The sequence below is a fragment of the Pteropus alecto genome, unplaced genomic scaffold (assembly GCF_000325575.1).
Source record: "Pteropus alecto unplaced genomic scaffold, ASM32557v1 scaffold20, whole genome shotgun sequence".
NCBI classification, from domain to species: Eukaryota; Metazoa; Chordata; class Mammalia; order Chiroptera; family Pteropodidae; genus Pteropus; species Pteropus alecto.
The window spans coordinates 3972736-3990246 of NW_006436298.1; the positions used below are offsets into that span (position 1 = coordinate 3972736).

Genomic DNA, 17511 nt, shown 5'->3' on the forward strand with positions numbered 1-17511 from the left:
GAGTTTAATGATGTTTGTTTAAAAAAAAAAAAAAAAAGTCTGATTGAGGCTACAATAGTAAAAGAATGTGTTGTGGCATTTCATCTACATGAGTACTGCAGACATAATAAAAGTAATGCCAAGACACTAGGGATCGGGTACAAAAAAACCCTTATATACACTGACTAGCCATGTGTATAGCGCCTGCATGAACATGTGTACTGGAATTCCTCTCAGCTTTACTCGCTGCAATAAACCACACATACTGCACATAAGTAGAAAGCCAGAAATAATTTATCGAGACGCAGACATCAAATAATCAGCTCATAACTCTAACATGATAAATCTTACTTGCAGAATATGGTAAAAAAGAAAGCCTTTTTTTTTTAGACCGAGCATTTCTATGCTTTTATTGGTGCATTTTTGTGAATGATCATCAAATGCTGACAAACCATACTGATGCTATGAAAGTCATTTGCTTATATGAATAACAACAGGCAACATTACTAGAGCTGAATAATTGTCAGCAATGTTACATTATTAAATAAAAATTCAACTTTATATTAAAATGTAAAGGGATTATGATATCTGGTGCTTAAAAAGTAAAAGTAATCAGTTTATGATACTAATTCTATATATCCCGAATTTTTTCAATGTTCACCTTTTTCACTTCTACCACCCTATACCAAACTGGCAAACGGATGAGCTTCTTACCTTGTTACCTGCCTCCACTTTTTTCTACCTATAATCAACCTATTCTCCAGTAAGCATTCAGAAAGATCTTTTAAAAACATATTATCACGTCATGTCTCATTTTTGCTTAAAAGATTGCGGTAGTTTCCTACTGCTCTTAACTCTGATCAACAGTGGCCTAGCCCCTGCCTCCTGCTCCAGCCTTACTCTCTCTATCTTTCATGGATTGCTCCAGACACACTGATCTTTCTTTTCCTCAATAAACTAAGCTTGTTCCTTCTATAGGGCACATGGCATTTGCTGGTCCTTCTGAAAACACTCTTCTCACAATTCCTTATATTGTTGTCTTCTCGTCATTCAGTCTCAGGTCAAGTGTCGCTTCACTTGAGAGGGGTCTTTCCTTGACCACACTCATCTGAAGTAGTACATCTCCCCACCCCTTCCTGCCCTCCTTTCCCCTTACTCCAGGATTTCCCAGTGATTACATTCTCCTGTTTTAGTTCACACTACTTTAAATTGCCCTGTTTAGTTTATTTTTCAAATTCCTTCATTGTTTGTCTCCTTTTGTTAGTATGTAAAAGCCTTGAAAGCAACATGTGGCTATTTGAATTTAAATTAATTAATATTAAAAATTTGGTTCCTCACACCCACTAGCCACACTGCTAGGGCTTCATAGTCACATGTAGCTACTGGCTACTATGTTGGACAGAGCGGATCTGCACATTTTTATCATTGGAAATACCAAATATCTAGAACAGTGCCTAGCAGTAGATAAGCAATAAAAATTTATTGAATGCATGAATACATTAGTTAAATTTTAGAATTCTGTGTTCTGTTTTGTTTGCTACATGTCAGTAAGAAAATGGAAATACTGGAGGGTAAAGAAAGTCAAATTCACCTTTGTTTTCCTGGTAGTTGGCACTCAAGTGAATATTTTAGTAGTTGTAACAGAATTAAAGATTTTTTAGATAAGTGCTGAGCAATTATCATTTGTACGTAAAAAATAAGGCAAGAGGAAGTCAAAATTTGGTTGGCTATAAAGCAGAATATTCTGACTCTTAACTTAATAAATATTAAAATGGGACATTAAGAAAGATTATGAGTTTTGATAATGAAAATTACCATGCAAAAATAATCATCTGTCCAAAATTATAAAGCAGAGATAGTTGGCTGAACTGATAATACAGTACTAACTCTGGGAGTAGGGCTGCTGATAATGTACACTTGAGAGGGAGAGAATGTTCCAGCTGTCAGCTTATGACTTACCTAATTGATCTTGAAGACCAACCTTTTGTACATGATATATCAATTATGGTAGACTTTCACCTACATAAAAGTCACAACATTGGGCCAAATAATCTCCAGTTTTACATTTTTGTTATTAGAAGTGGCTATGTGTTTTATGCCTGAATAACTATATTCAGAATATTTATGACTGTATCTATTTTCCTGTGAGAATGACCAAGTAATATAGTTTTGGCCAGCAATTACTTATGTTTTCCCCTATGATTTCAATTAATGACAACACTTTTAAAAAATTCCAAATCTTAAAATTTGCCTAATTTTTCAAGTTGGAAATTTAGCGTTATTGATTTCAAATAACATTAAAGCTTGATTTCACGTTTTATAAAGTCACAGAGCTGCACCTAAAGCTCAAAGGGACTTTAGTTTTACATGGTCTAAACACTTCATTTTTCAGATGAGGAAACCAGAGCTTACAGAAGGTTGACTTGCCCAGGGTCACTGAACTGGCATAAAAGGCATTATCTGTCTAAAAATACACAAAACTCAGTGGGGAAAAAGCCAATTGGACATGTAGAATTATATATATGAAGACATTAAAAAATACTCTAACATACTTTACTGAACTGTTCTACTACATAAAATATAAAAAAACACTAGAGAGTAAAAGAAAAATCCACTTAGCTACAAGTGTACCTCCACATGTTGTTTCAGACCTTCTTGAGTACTAATAATTGGTAGAGAAAAAACTTTCATCTTTTGAATTTTTCAGGGGACAAAGGAATTGTGAAGACCATAAGAATACTGAAAAATACAGGTTCCAAAGTATTTGATGATATTGTTATACAGATTTCCTGGAGGCTAACAAAATATAGGACAGGGAAAGAAGGCACATAAATTCTCGTTTTCCTTTTAAAACTTACTCTTAGGGCGAAAGATAAATACAATATTCAGCTTGTAAATTGTTGCTCAGTTCTCATCATTATTTAATATCGACATGGAAGTAGTATTTTGTAACTGGTTTGCTAGAACCTTTTACTGCATAAATTCATGGTATTGATCATATCTATTCCATGGAGTTAAAACATAATAGACAATTATGTAGGAAAGTTAAGTAATAAAGATTAATGGGCAAAAAATAAAGAATTCATAATAATAATATAAGTATGCACCTAGCAGTGTCTAGTTTAACAACTAGTTAACAAATTAGTTAACTAGTTAACAAGTTAACAACTTCAGTTTGTGTAGGGACAACTTCAGTCTGAGTTACAAACCAGAGTTCTCATTCTAACAGTATCTTTGGTCCAAGGCAGGTGATTTGTTTCTTTTCTTTAATTTCCCTAAATATAAAATGGAGACTAACTTTAGTTTTTGATTTCCAATATGGTTTGGATTAGGACAACTTTAGAAATTATTTTTATGCAGACATACCTTTAAAGAAGTTAAAAATCTATCAAAGGACTTGTTTGATTTTGATCTCTGGCAAAATATTCTTTTGTGTTTTGCTTAGCTTCCCCCCACCTCCTTATATTATAGGAAAGGATCTCTTTGGAATTCTTGCTACTTCCCTCCTCTGGTAGTGGTAAGTATATTGATACAGCACTTGATTTTAAGAGAAGAAACTTAACAATAAACGCTTTAAGAAATCCATAGGGGACTTCATGTGGAACAAGTTATTGGAGCTAATTTTCTAGATAATTACATGAATCAATATATACTGATTTTAATGTAAGTCGTAAGTAATATAATTACATTATACAAATAAAGCAACTTGAAGTATATAAATCCTATTAGTATGTAAAGGTAAGAATTTTGAGTGTTATGCATTCTAAATTTTATCGTTCTTTTTTGGGGGGCGGGGGGGAAGGAGGGGTAGAGGAGGACTGAAGTTGCCAAACCTGTAAAAGCTCTATTTGCATAGGCATAGAAGAATTTTACTTCTTAAACTAGAAGAGTTAAATCTTCAGATGAAAACCAGTTTCTAATCTTTATTCTCAAATGTTATATCTAGTGATGTATTCTAAATATCAGTCATGTTACTTCGGTTCAAATTATTCGGATGAATTGGATAAACTGGGCTTCTCCTTGCTAATTCAAGTGTGTTTAACCAGATTCGGAAAGGTGAAAAAAAGGTGAAACTATCACATTCCAAGAATAAAATTTCAGATTGTTCATTTTTGCTTTTCACATCCCTTCTAAACCAAACAAGTATATTTTTCAAACTATTTAGAAAGATGACATAGTCCAGTGAGGCTTTGCAAGTTTTCTTAAGAAACAATTATTAAACATCTCTTGCTATTAAACCACTGAATTTCATGATCCATATATCAGGGAATTTTTTTCAAGCAAGATACATTACAAATCAAAAAATCTAACCTTAAGAATTTGTCAGAATTCCACAAAACTTTTTTTCAAGACAAGTATACTTTTAAAATAGTTTTTTTTTTATTTTAAAATATTTAAAATATACATATTTTTAAACTAGAGTCATTTTAAGATGTGATTATGGTAGATCTTGTACCATAGCCAGCACTGGGTCCAGCATCTGGAATGAGAGACTTCTAAGAAAATACTAAGATTTTAAAGAAAGTGATATTGGTGATTCAATATAGAACATTCTTCCCAAGTCAGAAAAGCTGAAAGTTGGAGCACAGCACTAAGAGCCTTATCTTTCCGCTGTGCAGGTGCAGGAATACTGAAGCTTATTTCAGCCCAAATTCTAAATCAGAACTTGTCATCCTATACTATTTAAATTTCTAGAGCAACTGGAAGAGTTATTCTTTCTTTACGTCCTGTGTTTATAGTTTGGGACCCAGTCAAAACATATTATATTCTACTCTAAGATCTAAGGCTGCAAATGTCCTATTATATATATCCAGTGCTTTAGAAGGACATATAATAATCCTATTCTAATCCAGCCCTATGTTTCCCATACAAAGATATTAGGAATCAATGCAGGTACAAATGCTGGACTATATCTCTAATTGGGTATCGTAGAATCATTAAATCAATCTTCTGGCAATAAACCAAGCACTTGAAATCTTTATGGTGATCACCATCAGAGTTTGCAAAGACTGAGTTTTGACTATCCTTAATATCCTCCTGTTCAGAAACAATGCTAACACTGCGATCAAAGTTTTTACAGTCTAAATCTTTGTTTACTATTTCATCAAATATGGCATCCCTCCGATTCCTGTCCAAAGTGTTATTGCTGATGCCATGTCTAAAATTTTTTTTTGGCTTCAAGTTATATTGATTGATTTGTAGGAGTTTGACCCATGGACACACAGTACCAACCAGCATACTGTCTGGGTTCATCATATTTCCTCCTTTGGTTAATGCTACTGTCCCTAAGCACATCCATTCAGACCATATGGTTCTTATTCAATCCTTGAATGGCTTATTCAGGCAAACCTCCAACGGCTGTAATAGCGATGTCAGACCCCCCAGGACTCACGCAAAGATCAGTTTTTAATTTTTTGGCCATATTTCTTACTCCATCTGCTAAATGTGCATGGAACAGTTCCCACACTTACATGGAACATTTGTGGAACTGCGCCCTTGGGCAGGGATCCCACGTCTTTTGCAGCCAGAGTTTGACGAGATCATTGTGGATCCAGTCCTCTGGATATGCCTATGCTATCACTTGAGGAATACTTCTTCCCTGACCATTTAAAAATAAGATTTATTCAAAAATCTCTGAGCTGCTTTTGGTTGCATCCTACTGGCTATACAGAACAGAGGTTCTTTCTTGTTTCTTCTGATGAGAGTAGTCTTGAAATTTAGAGTTAAGATCAGAAGCCGTGCAGATTCCATTCATGTTTCTGAGACACGAAAACTAATGCTTACACTCTCTGATATTTGTTACTGCCAGTTAAGACAGTCCGACAAAGAGTTTTCTGCCCACCACCATCTAAGGTTGGCAAATAATAATCAAAAGTAATAATAATACTCTAGTAATATATATTAGCACCTTTCCTCAGAGGAAGCCCATAAAAAGCTCACGGAGATATTATCTCATTCCATCCTCACGATGTCTCTATGAAATATGTAGAAATAGATTATTTCCGATTTTAAAGTAGAAATTCATTATTTTGCCAATTATAACACAAATCGTATATTCTTAGCTTAATGCTCTGCCCACAGTGACTTCTTACTGTGATTCCTGAGATAAACTGTTACAGGTAGATAGGTGAAAAATTCACTTAGTATTAAAGAGTAAAATATATTGTCACCACCAATCTCAAGCTCAGTGACTCACTTTATTCCCGTGACAGTAAAAAATTGCTTTTTCTCCGCAAAATTTCCCATCTTAAAATAAAGTAAAATCAGAGGCAGGATAGAGGGGCAAAGTTCTCAACTTTAGAATTGGAAAGGCCTGGACTAGAATCTCAGCTCTGCTATTAAATTGCTGTGTAACCTTAGACTCCCAAGTCTTAACTTTCCTCATCTTTAAAATGGAGTTAAAACAGTACCCACCTCATAGAATTTCTGTCAATATTAAATAGAACATATATGTGCCTGGCATGGTGTAAGTACTTTTAAAATATTCATTATCATCATAATTGTTATTGGTATTGTCAACTGTTTTTAGGTGGTGAGAATACAGACTGGCCACACAAGGCTGACCTGACAAAGTAACTAGCTCTTTGCATGGCTGTTTTGATTTGAGTCAACATTCTGAGCTCTGGTTTAATTTCCAGATAGATATAGCCTTAGGAGGAAAATCTACATTTGGCAACAGCAAACACACTTCTCTTTTAAAGAAAAAAAATAAGTGAAATCAATAATAACAAAAACTTCATAAATAATATGACAAATACAGCTAGTAACAAATAAATTAAAAATAAATTAAGAATTATTCAGCTCACATGTCTAGTTCTTTGTACTGTTTTCTCCTTAAAAATGTAAGTTGATCTAGTTCTTTGACAGTCTCTTCATAAATTCAAGTTTAATAAGAATATATTGAGAGTCTTCTCTTAGCATGCTGTTCTTTTTTTTCTAGGTGTCGATGTGTTTGCTTGCTTGCGTTCGTCCGTCCTTCCTTCCTTCCTTCCTTCCTTCCTTCCTTCCTTCCTTCCTTCCTTCCTTCCTCCCTTCCTCCCTTTCTTCCACCTTCTTTTCTTCCTCATTCCTTCCTTCCTTCCTTCCTTCCTTCCTTCCTTCCTTCCTTTTCCTTTCATTCATTTTAAGACTTCTTAGTGCCATTCCTAAAGCTGTCTATTAACCTTTCATATCTCTAGAACAATGGCTAAGATTTTTGTAGGTTAATTTACTTGGTAAAATCCAACATGTTAACTTTATGAAACTAAACTCTAATGTGAACATGAAAGCCTTCTTGGTACACAAGCTTTGCTACACTTACAAGATTCTTACATCGTTTCTTACTGAGTCCAAGATGTTCTGTTGAGGTATGTCAGAAGCTGACAAGGGTCCAAAGACAGCATAAGGAGGCAGACAATGGGTTCTTTTAGAGAATTTCCATTTTTTAAAAAATGTATATATCAGAATTATGTAGATACAATTTGAAGATGTAGATGCAAGGGGTTATGGATTAAAACATTGACAACCATTAACCTAAATTAAAAATGCAAATATTCAGAAATTAAATATATTTTTGCTCGTTTTGTTCATTTTCTCTTGTCTATACTTATATACGCTTAGAAGAATTTTATTTCCTTTCTATTTGTTTATCTAGATTTAAACTCAATACTGTTAGCTTTATTATTATTGAATCTTCTAAGTATCCCTCAAAATTGTCTGTAATTTTAAAGAAATATGTCATCTCTATCACATATATGTTTATAGCTGTAAGATATGGCATTTGAGGGTCCTGTAATTAAGCACAAATGATATTAAATATGTGTTTACTATATAAATGATTGGTAGGGTTGAACTATGTGTTCTCAGATAGCCACTACTTATGATTTACTTATTTGGGTCGATTATATAATTTATAGAATATTTTAAGAGGGCTCTGAGGTGTTTAAAAGTAAAAAAAAAAATTATGCTTTAGGTTAAAAAATAAAGTAAAATAAAAAGAGCCATCAGGCCTATTCATAGTATAATTCCAAGCAAATAGAAATTGCTGCCCATGGACTAGATCACAAGACTAATGACCAATCAAGCGCAAATAAAGAAACATATTCTCACTGTGACTTTCCTCCCTTACGGTTGTACATTTCTTCTAAGAACAGATTGATTTAAATTGCTACTTGTCGTTGACAAGAATTGTTGGTTCCAAAATAAACCTAGGCTGTTGTTTCAAGAATGCGGTTCCTAATATTTTCTATTACTTCTGTGAAAAAAAAGAAGGAATTTTTGGTAGTATGCAAAGATCTCTGTATTTTTATTGGCTACTTATTTAGCCTCAAAAAAGACTGTTAATCCTTTAAAAATGACCCTATCAATTCATACATTTAGCATAATTTACCAACATTTCCAAACTCAGCATGGAAAAGCCATCAACATGGGCACTAGGTCATGGGTCCTGAATGAAGCCGTCAGCAAGGATTAATAAACCGTGACAGCTGCCCAAAAGCTTTCATTCTTTTTATTTAAACATCAGATTGCAAGTTGAAATTCAGTGTAATCTTTGTTGAAACTAGCCCAACTAACAAGGAAGAAGTCAGAACTGAGAACAGATGACAGTAGTAGTTACTATTATAAATTCAGTCCATAGTAATAAATTCTAGAATTTACATATAGTGCAATTCCTAAAGAACTTCAAAAATAGCATAAATGGTTCCTATTTGATTCAACAATTTTTAATAATAATATTTTTGAAAACTAGACTGATGAAACTAAAATTATTTAGCACCATTTTCTATGCTCAATAAATTGCTTAATTATTCTTCCACTATTATCCTTTCTCTCAAACTACAACTTAAAAGTGACTATAGTTAGACTATAGTTATAAGAGAATTTGAGATCACATCATTTTCCTGGGAATTATTTATCAGAAAAAAAAAACCAAACAGATAACTAAGCAGACTATATTATGTAAGATTATCGTTAGAATTTTCTGTTACAACTATAACTCACACATATATGTACAGAAAGGTAAAATTGACCCAGAAAATAGTCATTGTAATTTCCTAAACAAGGTACATTTGCAGATATCAAGATATAATAATAACTTATTAAACTAGGAATTTAGTATTTTCTCAAGTACATTTTAATTAGTATGCATGATTTCCTAGTAGTTGAATATCAACTCCAGAAAATTATCAAATAGCTAATAAATCATTTGAGCTTACCCCCTTCTCAATATTCCCAGTTTGACAGAGTGTTCCTTCAGCTGCAGGAATACTGTTGGTGACACAACGGTTGCTTTTGCTGAGACACCAGAGCTCTCTACACACTTCCTAGGAAAGAAGGCAAAAGCAAGTTGATCAGAGGTAAAGACTAAAATCATGTCCACTCTTCCATAAAATACACCCACAGTCACTCAGCATTATTTGTTTCTTGCTGGTATTGAAGCATCAAAGATGTGGATTTTGGAAGAGGTTCTTATGGAAAGTAGCTTACCCATTTTGCAGAATCATTTAAACATTTGCCTTTATAAATTCTTACTTTACTAAAATATATCTTAGTTTTTAATATTAAGATGCTTTTAAAATAATTTGCAGAAATTTCATTAATAAAGAAGAGTAGGGGAAAAGAATGAATATGTAGAAAGGAAACTGCTATGTATTATTCTCAAGAATATATAATAGCATACACTTACCAGTTACTCTAGTGTTGCCTGGAAGATGACTTCCTAGATCTACTGCAATATTTAAATTAAGGCCATTTTAAGAAGAAAAAAAGAGAGACCATAGGAATGGGCAAGGAGTAATTTCTAAAATCAGAGATGCCTAAAGAATAACCTAGCAATATTAGTTGCAATTCATCAATGCAGCCCATCTTCATGAAAAAAAAATTTGGTTTTAAACAAAGGTTGCTATTTACGTATAATTTTCACCAATGACATATTTCAGATGTATGGAGTTGTCTTCTCTTATTTATTATGATTTCTCATTATCCTATTTCAGTATGGGAGAATTACAACACTTATTCTAAAATTGGCAATATAAAATACCTCATTTTGTTAACATACTATCAGATTTTAAAATAAGCTGTCCAGCATATCTCTGAGTAAGGTGTTTTAAATAACAGTCCCCAGAAAGCTTATTTTGAAGAAATACTCAAAATTTTCAGTGTTTCTTTATATAACATCACCAATTAGCATCATTACTGATATTACAAGTTTTTAATTTAAAATAGAACCACTTAGTAAAAACATGTTTGCAATAAACATATATTAATCTGGAATGCAAAGATAAATTTAAATACAACATTCAATTATATTGCTATTATTCCCAACTGCTCTTTAAACTCTCAAATATAATTATTAGAACTTATCTCACATATCACAAGAAAAAAAATTTTGTAACCATGTCTGGTAATAACTGTTAATTACACTTACTGTGGTGATCATTTCACATTATAGGCAAATAGTGAATCATTTATGTTGTCCACTTGAAACTAATATAGTATTACATGTCAAATATATCTCGATTAAAAAATTTTTAAAAAGAACTTATGTGACATTAACAGAATTCAGAAATAAAGCATAACATACTGAATCAAGTCAAACGTTCCCACAAATAGAAATGCCCCACAGAGAACAGTAAATTGAAGAGATCACTATGGGCCCTTCTGCACGATGCTCTCCTTATCCCGCCAGACAGAGAATGAGACAAGTAATTTCTATTAGACTTTTTAAATATTTTTGGAAAATTATCTACTTTAAATACCATTTGGAGAACCATTGAGCTAGAAGAGAGTTAAACATTAGAAAAGAAAAACAACATGTACCATGAATCGTAATAAAAAGATAAAATTTTCCTGTTCTTATAATCCAATGTATTATAAAGACTACTTTCTTTCAAAGCTTCTGTTTCTACTCTAAAAGAAGGTTATTTACACTATTTTATTCTTCCTTTTCTATAGGATATGGTTTATAAGTACATGTTTCTTTTAGTTTAATATTTAAAAAGCAGTAGGACTAACATTTAGAGTCTTAAAATATTGCCTGGTAAAATAAAATAGTATTATTTCCCATCCGTTCAAGGATATTTGTTGAGCACCTAAATTCACCAGACATTATGTTAGTGTTACAAAAAAAAAATAACACCATCACTTAGAATTGAAGGGGTTCAGGGAGGCGGTAGGGTATAATCAGACATGTAGCCCAAACGCCATGGATGGGTACTGCTCTATGATAAAGTTTTTAATATTCTGTGACAAAATTAAAAGAATGATGTCAGTGTGGTTAGGTTTTTCATGAAACTAAATGCTTTATTTTAATGGACTGCCCTTATTTATGAAGTGTTATTTTTACTTTTTAGGCATTACAACAGACTGAAAGATTCTTTGGGGCTGGGTGTGTTTGCTTATGGCAGTCTTTACAAAATGTTTTTACTCGGCAAAATTAAAAGTTGACATCCCTGTGTTGAACTGCTAATCTTTGGAGAGGAATTTTCCTTGTCCACAAAAGTATAAAAGTCTGTGACCTATTCATTGCCCAAACCTTGATCATCAATATATATTTAGCTTATTCTATATGTTTACCAATGCTTTTAATAAACAACTGTTTCTTGTATCCTGCACTATCCTTTAAATTCAATTTCTTCTTGATATACATTCTTTAGTAGTTAATTTAACAAAGGAACTCTTGTTCTTAGTTGTCTGAAAATATATTTATTTTGCCTTCATTTTAAAAATGATATTTTAGTTGACTATAGTATTCTAGGCTGATATTTAATCTTACCTTGGCATTTGAAGGTGTTAAGTTCATTGTTATCTGGAAACTTTATGGGGGCTGATAAAGTCATCTGTCTGTCTAATTGCTGTTTCTTTGTGATAAAGTCTTCCCAGTTGCTTTTAAGAGTTCTCTTTGTCTTTCTCTAGTGCAGTTTCACCACTATATCTAGGTGTTCTTTTTATTTATCTACTTGAGATTCGTGCTTTGAGAATTCATATCTTTGATTCTTAAAAATTATTAGTCATTATTTCTTTTAATATATCTCTTCCTCATTCTTTCTTCTGGAACGCCTATTCAACTTATATTGGACCTTCTTGTTCTTAGCCTCTTTTCATATTTTCCATATCTCTTTCTCATGGGTTGCTAATCTTTCTGCTTGCTAAATTCATGGTGGATTACTTCCTTATGCTGTCTGTTCTTTTGTATTCAAGCTTATTTCAATGAATATTTTGTTATTATTTTGAGCAATCTGTGCCTCGAGTTGTAGAAGTGTAGGCTCATGCATTTGTTTCCATCATAGCTCCAATGTTTCACTGAATCAGTTTTCATGTCGATTTATTGTAGACTGTATAAAGTCTTACTCCGTTCTTATGTGAAGCACAAGCTAATGGCTTCAATTTCACACAGGAGCTATTTTTCCCTGTCCAGAGCAAAGAGTAGACAAGCTTACTTGCCATTTCTTTTTACTTCTTTCTTTGCAGTAGAGATAATCCTTCCAAAGTTCTGATTTTACAAAAGGGTCTCGGTTCCAGTTTCTTAGCTCAAGCCCAAGACGATGTCTCTTATCCCAACATGGGCGACATCAGCTCACCAGCTTACCACTTGAACTAAAACTCTTCAGTTCTGGCACATAGCTACCTCCCTTTTTTGGTTCAGATATATACAAGCTTTCTGCTAAAAGGTTATAAATGTATTTTGTGAAAAACACCACATTCTGAAAAATCACTTATGAGAAAACAAGGTTAATAGGGAAAAAAAGGAGTGGAGCAGACCACTTAAAAGCTATGTAACTTTGTAGTCAGAAAACAAGCAAAACATCAACGGTACTAATTAAATGTGTGCACAGTTAAATCTCTGCTGGCATTTTTGTCTCCTCATCCCAATCCATTGATCCTTGGTAGCTTTAACCCTGTGGCTTGTGATGCTTCCTTCTTAGAGATGTAGGTCTTTGAGAGTATCTGTCGCCAACAAAAACACTTTTATAAAAATTGAAAATTAGATTCAGGGTATAGCTTCTTTATCGATGAGCTTAAAAAATAACATAAAGGGATGTAAAATCCACAGATTTTTCATCTGCCCTCATAACTTCAATAGATAATTTAGTGTTTTGGAAATGAAGCCGGTAAGCTATTCACTATTCCAATAAAGAATGAAGTTTCTATAGAACTTTCAATTGTTTCTAAGAGTCTTTCTAACATGTTATAGATTTTCTCTTTGTGAGAAAACTTGTCTGATAGCTTCGCATCACTAATCACTAAGGAAATAATCATGTATGAACAAACAAGACTTATGCATTACACTGGCATCATTCCATAGTCTGTCAATTTTACTATGTCTCTTCTCATCACAGAAATACATGTTATAGCTAAATAAATGATATTTGTTAAGTTTTACTTATCTAGCATTTTTTATTTTTATACCTGAAGGAGTGATTCTGTTTACTGTTTGTTTTTGAAACCGAAACTCTTTTCCTAGACTTTAAAAGTCAATTATATAAAGGATTTGAGACAAAATACGCATAAAAATTTGAAGTCAGTTCAACCAGTGGATATATCCTAAGAATTCTCATCACGGGGAGAAATTTTTTTCCTTTCTTTTTATTGTATTTATATGAGATGATGGATATGAACTAAACCTATTGTGGTAATCATTTCAGAGTATATGTAAATCAAATCATCACACTGTATACCTTAAACTTACACAGTGATATATATCTATTATTTCTCAGTAGAAATGGAAAAAAGAAGGTAAAAAAAAAAACTAGGAGGGGACAGATTTCATTTCAAGGTATAAAAGTATCTTCAAGAAGAGCTGAACAGTGATTAAATAAAACTGAATCTCTCATCACTGGAAAAACTCTAGCATATACTTCATGACCTCTCAGCAGCAATGTTGTAGGTAGGAAAAAAAAGAAAGGAACTAACATTTTTTCAGGAGATACTGTCAAGTACTGTTGTAGGCATATTCATATTTCTATCTCATTTAATCATTACGAAAATCTTCTTAGACAAAATGAGAAACTTTGAATTCAGAAAGATTTAAAAATTTGCTTCATTCTTTACTAAAACTAGATTTGAGTTAGCTCTGTCTAGTATCAATGCCCAAGGTATCTCCAAACAACTAGGCTACCTTCCTATTTCTCTTAAATGTATCAGAATTGAATGAAGTCAATGGCCAATTAAGGGTGATTAGTAAGGGTTTACTTGTATTCTAATATTAAAAAAAAAACTCACTAAATGTTCATAATACCCTTCTCCCCTTTACCTGTATTTTAAAGAAAGTTATCTCCAAGTTAATACTATTATTACTGACTCATAACATTCACTTAGTATATGAGCTTAGGCATCAATGTATACATTATTAATATTATTATTATTTAGTATTATAATTGGAACTTCTAAATGTAACATCACTACTTGTGTTTGGATTTTTAAAAGATACTGTTAACATACTTCTCAAAGTATTCCATGGTCTTCCAAGAGAAAAGACATTTGAAATACTCCTACTTATTTAAAATTTTAATATCAACTTCCAGGCTTCTACTGTATTTGATTTTTCAGATAAATCACAGTTTTCAAGCATTAAGAACAATACAAATATTAGCAAATATAAATCATAATAAAAATACATATAGAGTTAAGTTTAAAGTAATTAACTAAAATAAAATAATTTGCCTAATATTTAGAAAATAACTGTAAAGAAGTGAACTAGGGCTCCTTTGATCAGAATACAATAATTGATTGTTTTACAGTGAATGAATGACCCTTTCAAAATAATAGAAGAAATTGAAATGATAATTTTTAATGTTTCCATCCACTTCAAGTTTAACTACAGGTATTAAGTGATACTAAAAAATAGGAAGAAAAGCTCTTTGATTTGCCTGGAAATTTTTTAATTAGCTGTTTACATAAGGGCAAAAGGGATATCATAAAAGTCCAGTACCATTTTATAATTATTGTATCATTAAGGAAGCAAAATGGCATATGAAGAGAAAATGGCATCTTTATTGCTAGAAGGTTTTATTTTTTATTTTTAACAACTGTAAAGATCATAAAAGTTTCTGCCCTTGGGAAACCCTAAACCCTATGCCATCTTGGGTCTTTGGCTCTGGATATGAAACATTCTCTTTGTCCTCATTACCCTATCAGTAACATCTCTCAACAGCTGTTTGCAATAAAGGATCCTGACGTCCAAGAGGGAGAACAGAGCCCTGAAGAGGTCAAGAAGGAGCATCAGTGATTAGAAAGGTTACTTATCATTGTATCACACAAAGGAAAATTGAAAAGCAACATATGGTGACCCCATGGCCTGGCTCCAGGTGTTTAGTAGCCATCTGAAGAAAGAGAATAATGTACCCTTATTTCAGCTTTAAATAGGTTAATTTTGTTATGTGGGTAATTTAAGTGCAAGAGATCCTAAAAAGGCGAAGAAGAAAATTAGATGTATATACATATGTTTTTGTTATATATATATAAAAAGTTAATATAGAAATTGAGATTAAATCATCATTATTTTGAACAGGCTAAAAAACGATCAAGTGGCTTAAACAAACAAAAAAGCTCTAAGAAGCAAATCCAGAGTAAAAACTACTGATCTTTATGGATATAAGTGAATATGAACCTATAATTTTGGCTTGAAATTTAAGGGAAAATAAAAATCAAATCAACTTCTTGTCAAGTATATGTTTGATAAATACACATATTTGGACTCCAAAACAATATTGAGATGCTAAAATAATTCTAAGCCTTTTATTCCCTAAGCCCACATCACATCACACTGTAGAATATTTACACTGCTTTAAAAGCTTCAAGCAAAGTGATTCTGCAATCTCCCTCAGTGTAAAATTCCAATGTTTAATAGTTTAAAATTCTTCCTTCTACCTAATCTTCAACCTTCCAGCTGTAAAAATTAAGGCCACTGTATTTTTTTATGCTCTTAGGGAAAGAGAAATTTGTTACCAGCAATCAAACTATAACAAATGTCCTAAAGCCTGAAGATGGTTTTGAGGCCAACATTTAACTGTCTATTTTACAGGCTACTCCAACTCAATTTCTTTAAACTTCCCTTATATGTACTTCTAAGTATTTCACTATTATCCTCTCTCAAGTTATCTGCATCTCTTAAAAAGAAAATTGGGTAAGTAGCTAATAATACCCTGAAAAAGACTAATCAAGTCTTTCTACTGGAATGATTCTCAATGAGAAAGCAATAATGACTTGACTCAGCTAATTAGCAGTGACTCAATAATAAACGAAGGGGAGTAAGCATGAAAACATTAAAAACTAGAGTCTGAGAGACAAAATATGTCTGTCTTTACAAAGTACTCTCCATGGGGAAAATACCATAACTAGAAAACTCAACTATCTTATCTCTAGCAGGTTACTCTGACTGCAAAGAGTTACGCTGCAGGCAGATACAGGTTGATGACATTCTTATTATAGTTATTAATTAACATGTTAATAAAAATAATTATGCTGTCTCATTTTAATTCTTTGCTTTCCAAACAATCTTTTGATAATAAATTTGCCTATTGGGTAGATTTCCGTAGGTAATAAAATGTTCAGATTTTAGTTGAGTTGACTACATATAAACTTAAGGTTATATTTCTTACTATAAATTAATAAATCTAATTTTATATATACACATAAATTCCCTTTGACCTTTCATTTCTAATATTAGATCTTAAAAATCTCTCATCACCTAAAGTGTGGAACAAACATGTGTACTTAACCATTTATAAATTATTCTGTCATTAGTTACTTAACTGAGGTATGAAGAGAAAACATTAAAGTTTGATAATCTGTAAGTAAAATAAAGCCTTTGACACAAATACATTTTCCCTGAAAAGATTCAACATTAATGAGAAGTCTTAAAGTTTTCAAAATTATATTATCTTCTTGCATGTTCTGTTTCCACCACATTACACAGGGATTCTGCAACTTCTTGTGCAGGGTGTTTTTGGAGGGGAAGGAAAAAGGGGGGAGGAGGACATGAATTATATTACAAAAGCATTCAATTTTCCAATATGGTTCCCCTAAATTACAGAATTATATTTGTTTCCTGTGACACGATGTTTTGGAAATTCTGTGCTCTTCTGCACTTCAAAAAGCTCTCAGTCTTATTCATTATAGGCATTTCAATAGTTTCCTACCACTCTTAAGATAAAAACCTAAAATTCGTAACATGGCCTATTAGGTGTCATCAGATTTGGCTTCTTTTGTTTCCCTGTCTCATTTATATGGTGCTTGCTTTGAAAGCTTCAGCCACACTGGCATTCTCTCAGCTCTTCAAATACATAGGCTCAGGGTCTCCACAAAGATTCTCTCCCCACTATCTCTTCACCAGATAATTCTTCTCACTCATTTAATCAACAATATTTTCTGAGCTCCTATTATGAGGCAGGCATTGTGCTACTCACTATATTAAATAGCCATGAACAAGGCAAGTGGAATTCCTGCTCTCATGACACTTACATTCTCATTATAATTATCAGTTGATTCATTCAACAAGTATTTATTGAGCACCCGCCATGAGACAAGCACTGTTCAATGTTAGGGATAGAGCAG

The 17511-nt window shown here is 32.5% G+C and overlaps 1 protein-coding gene across 10 annotated transcripts in view; it reads right to left on the reverse strand.

Annotated features, from left to right (window-relative positions):
• The window catches only part of ADAMTS6 (ADAM metallopeptidase with thrombospondin type 1 motif 6), a 244972-nt gene that overhangs the window by 87100 nt on the left and 140361 nt on the right, over nt 1-17511 (reverse strand). For all 10 annotated transcript variants that reach the window (XR_003046702.1, XR_003046701.1, XM_025047793.1 and 7 more), the window contains one exon: nt 9174-9281. Coding sequence is in view for 8 of the 10 variants with exons in the window: in XM_025047793.1 (XP_024903561.1) it covers nt 9174-9281 (108 nt within the window). In the remaining 2 variants the exon portion in view is untranslated. The remainder of the gene's footprint in view (nt 1-9173; nt 9282-17511) is intronic.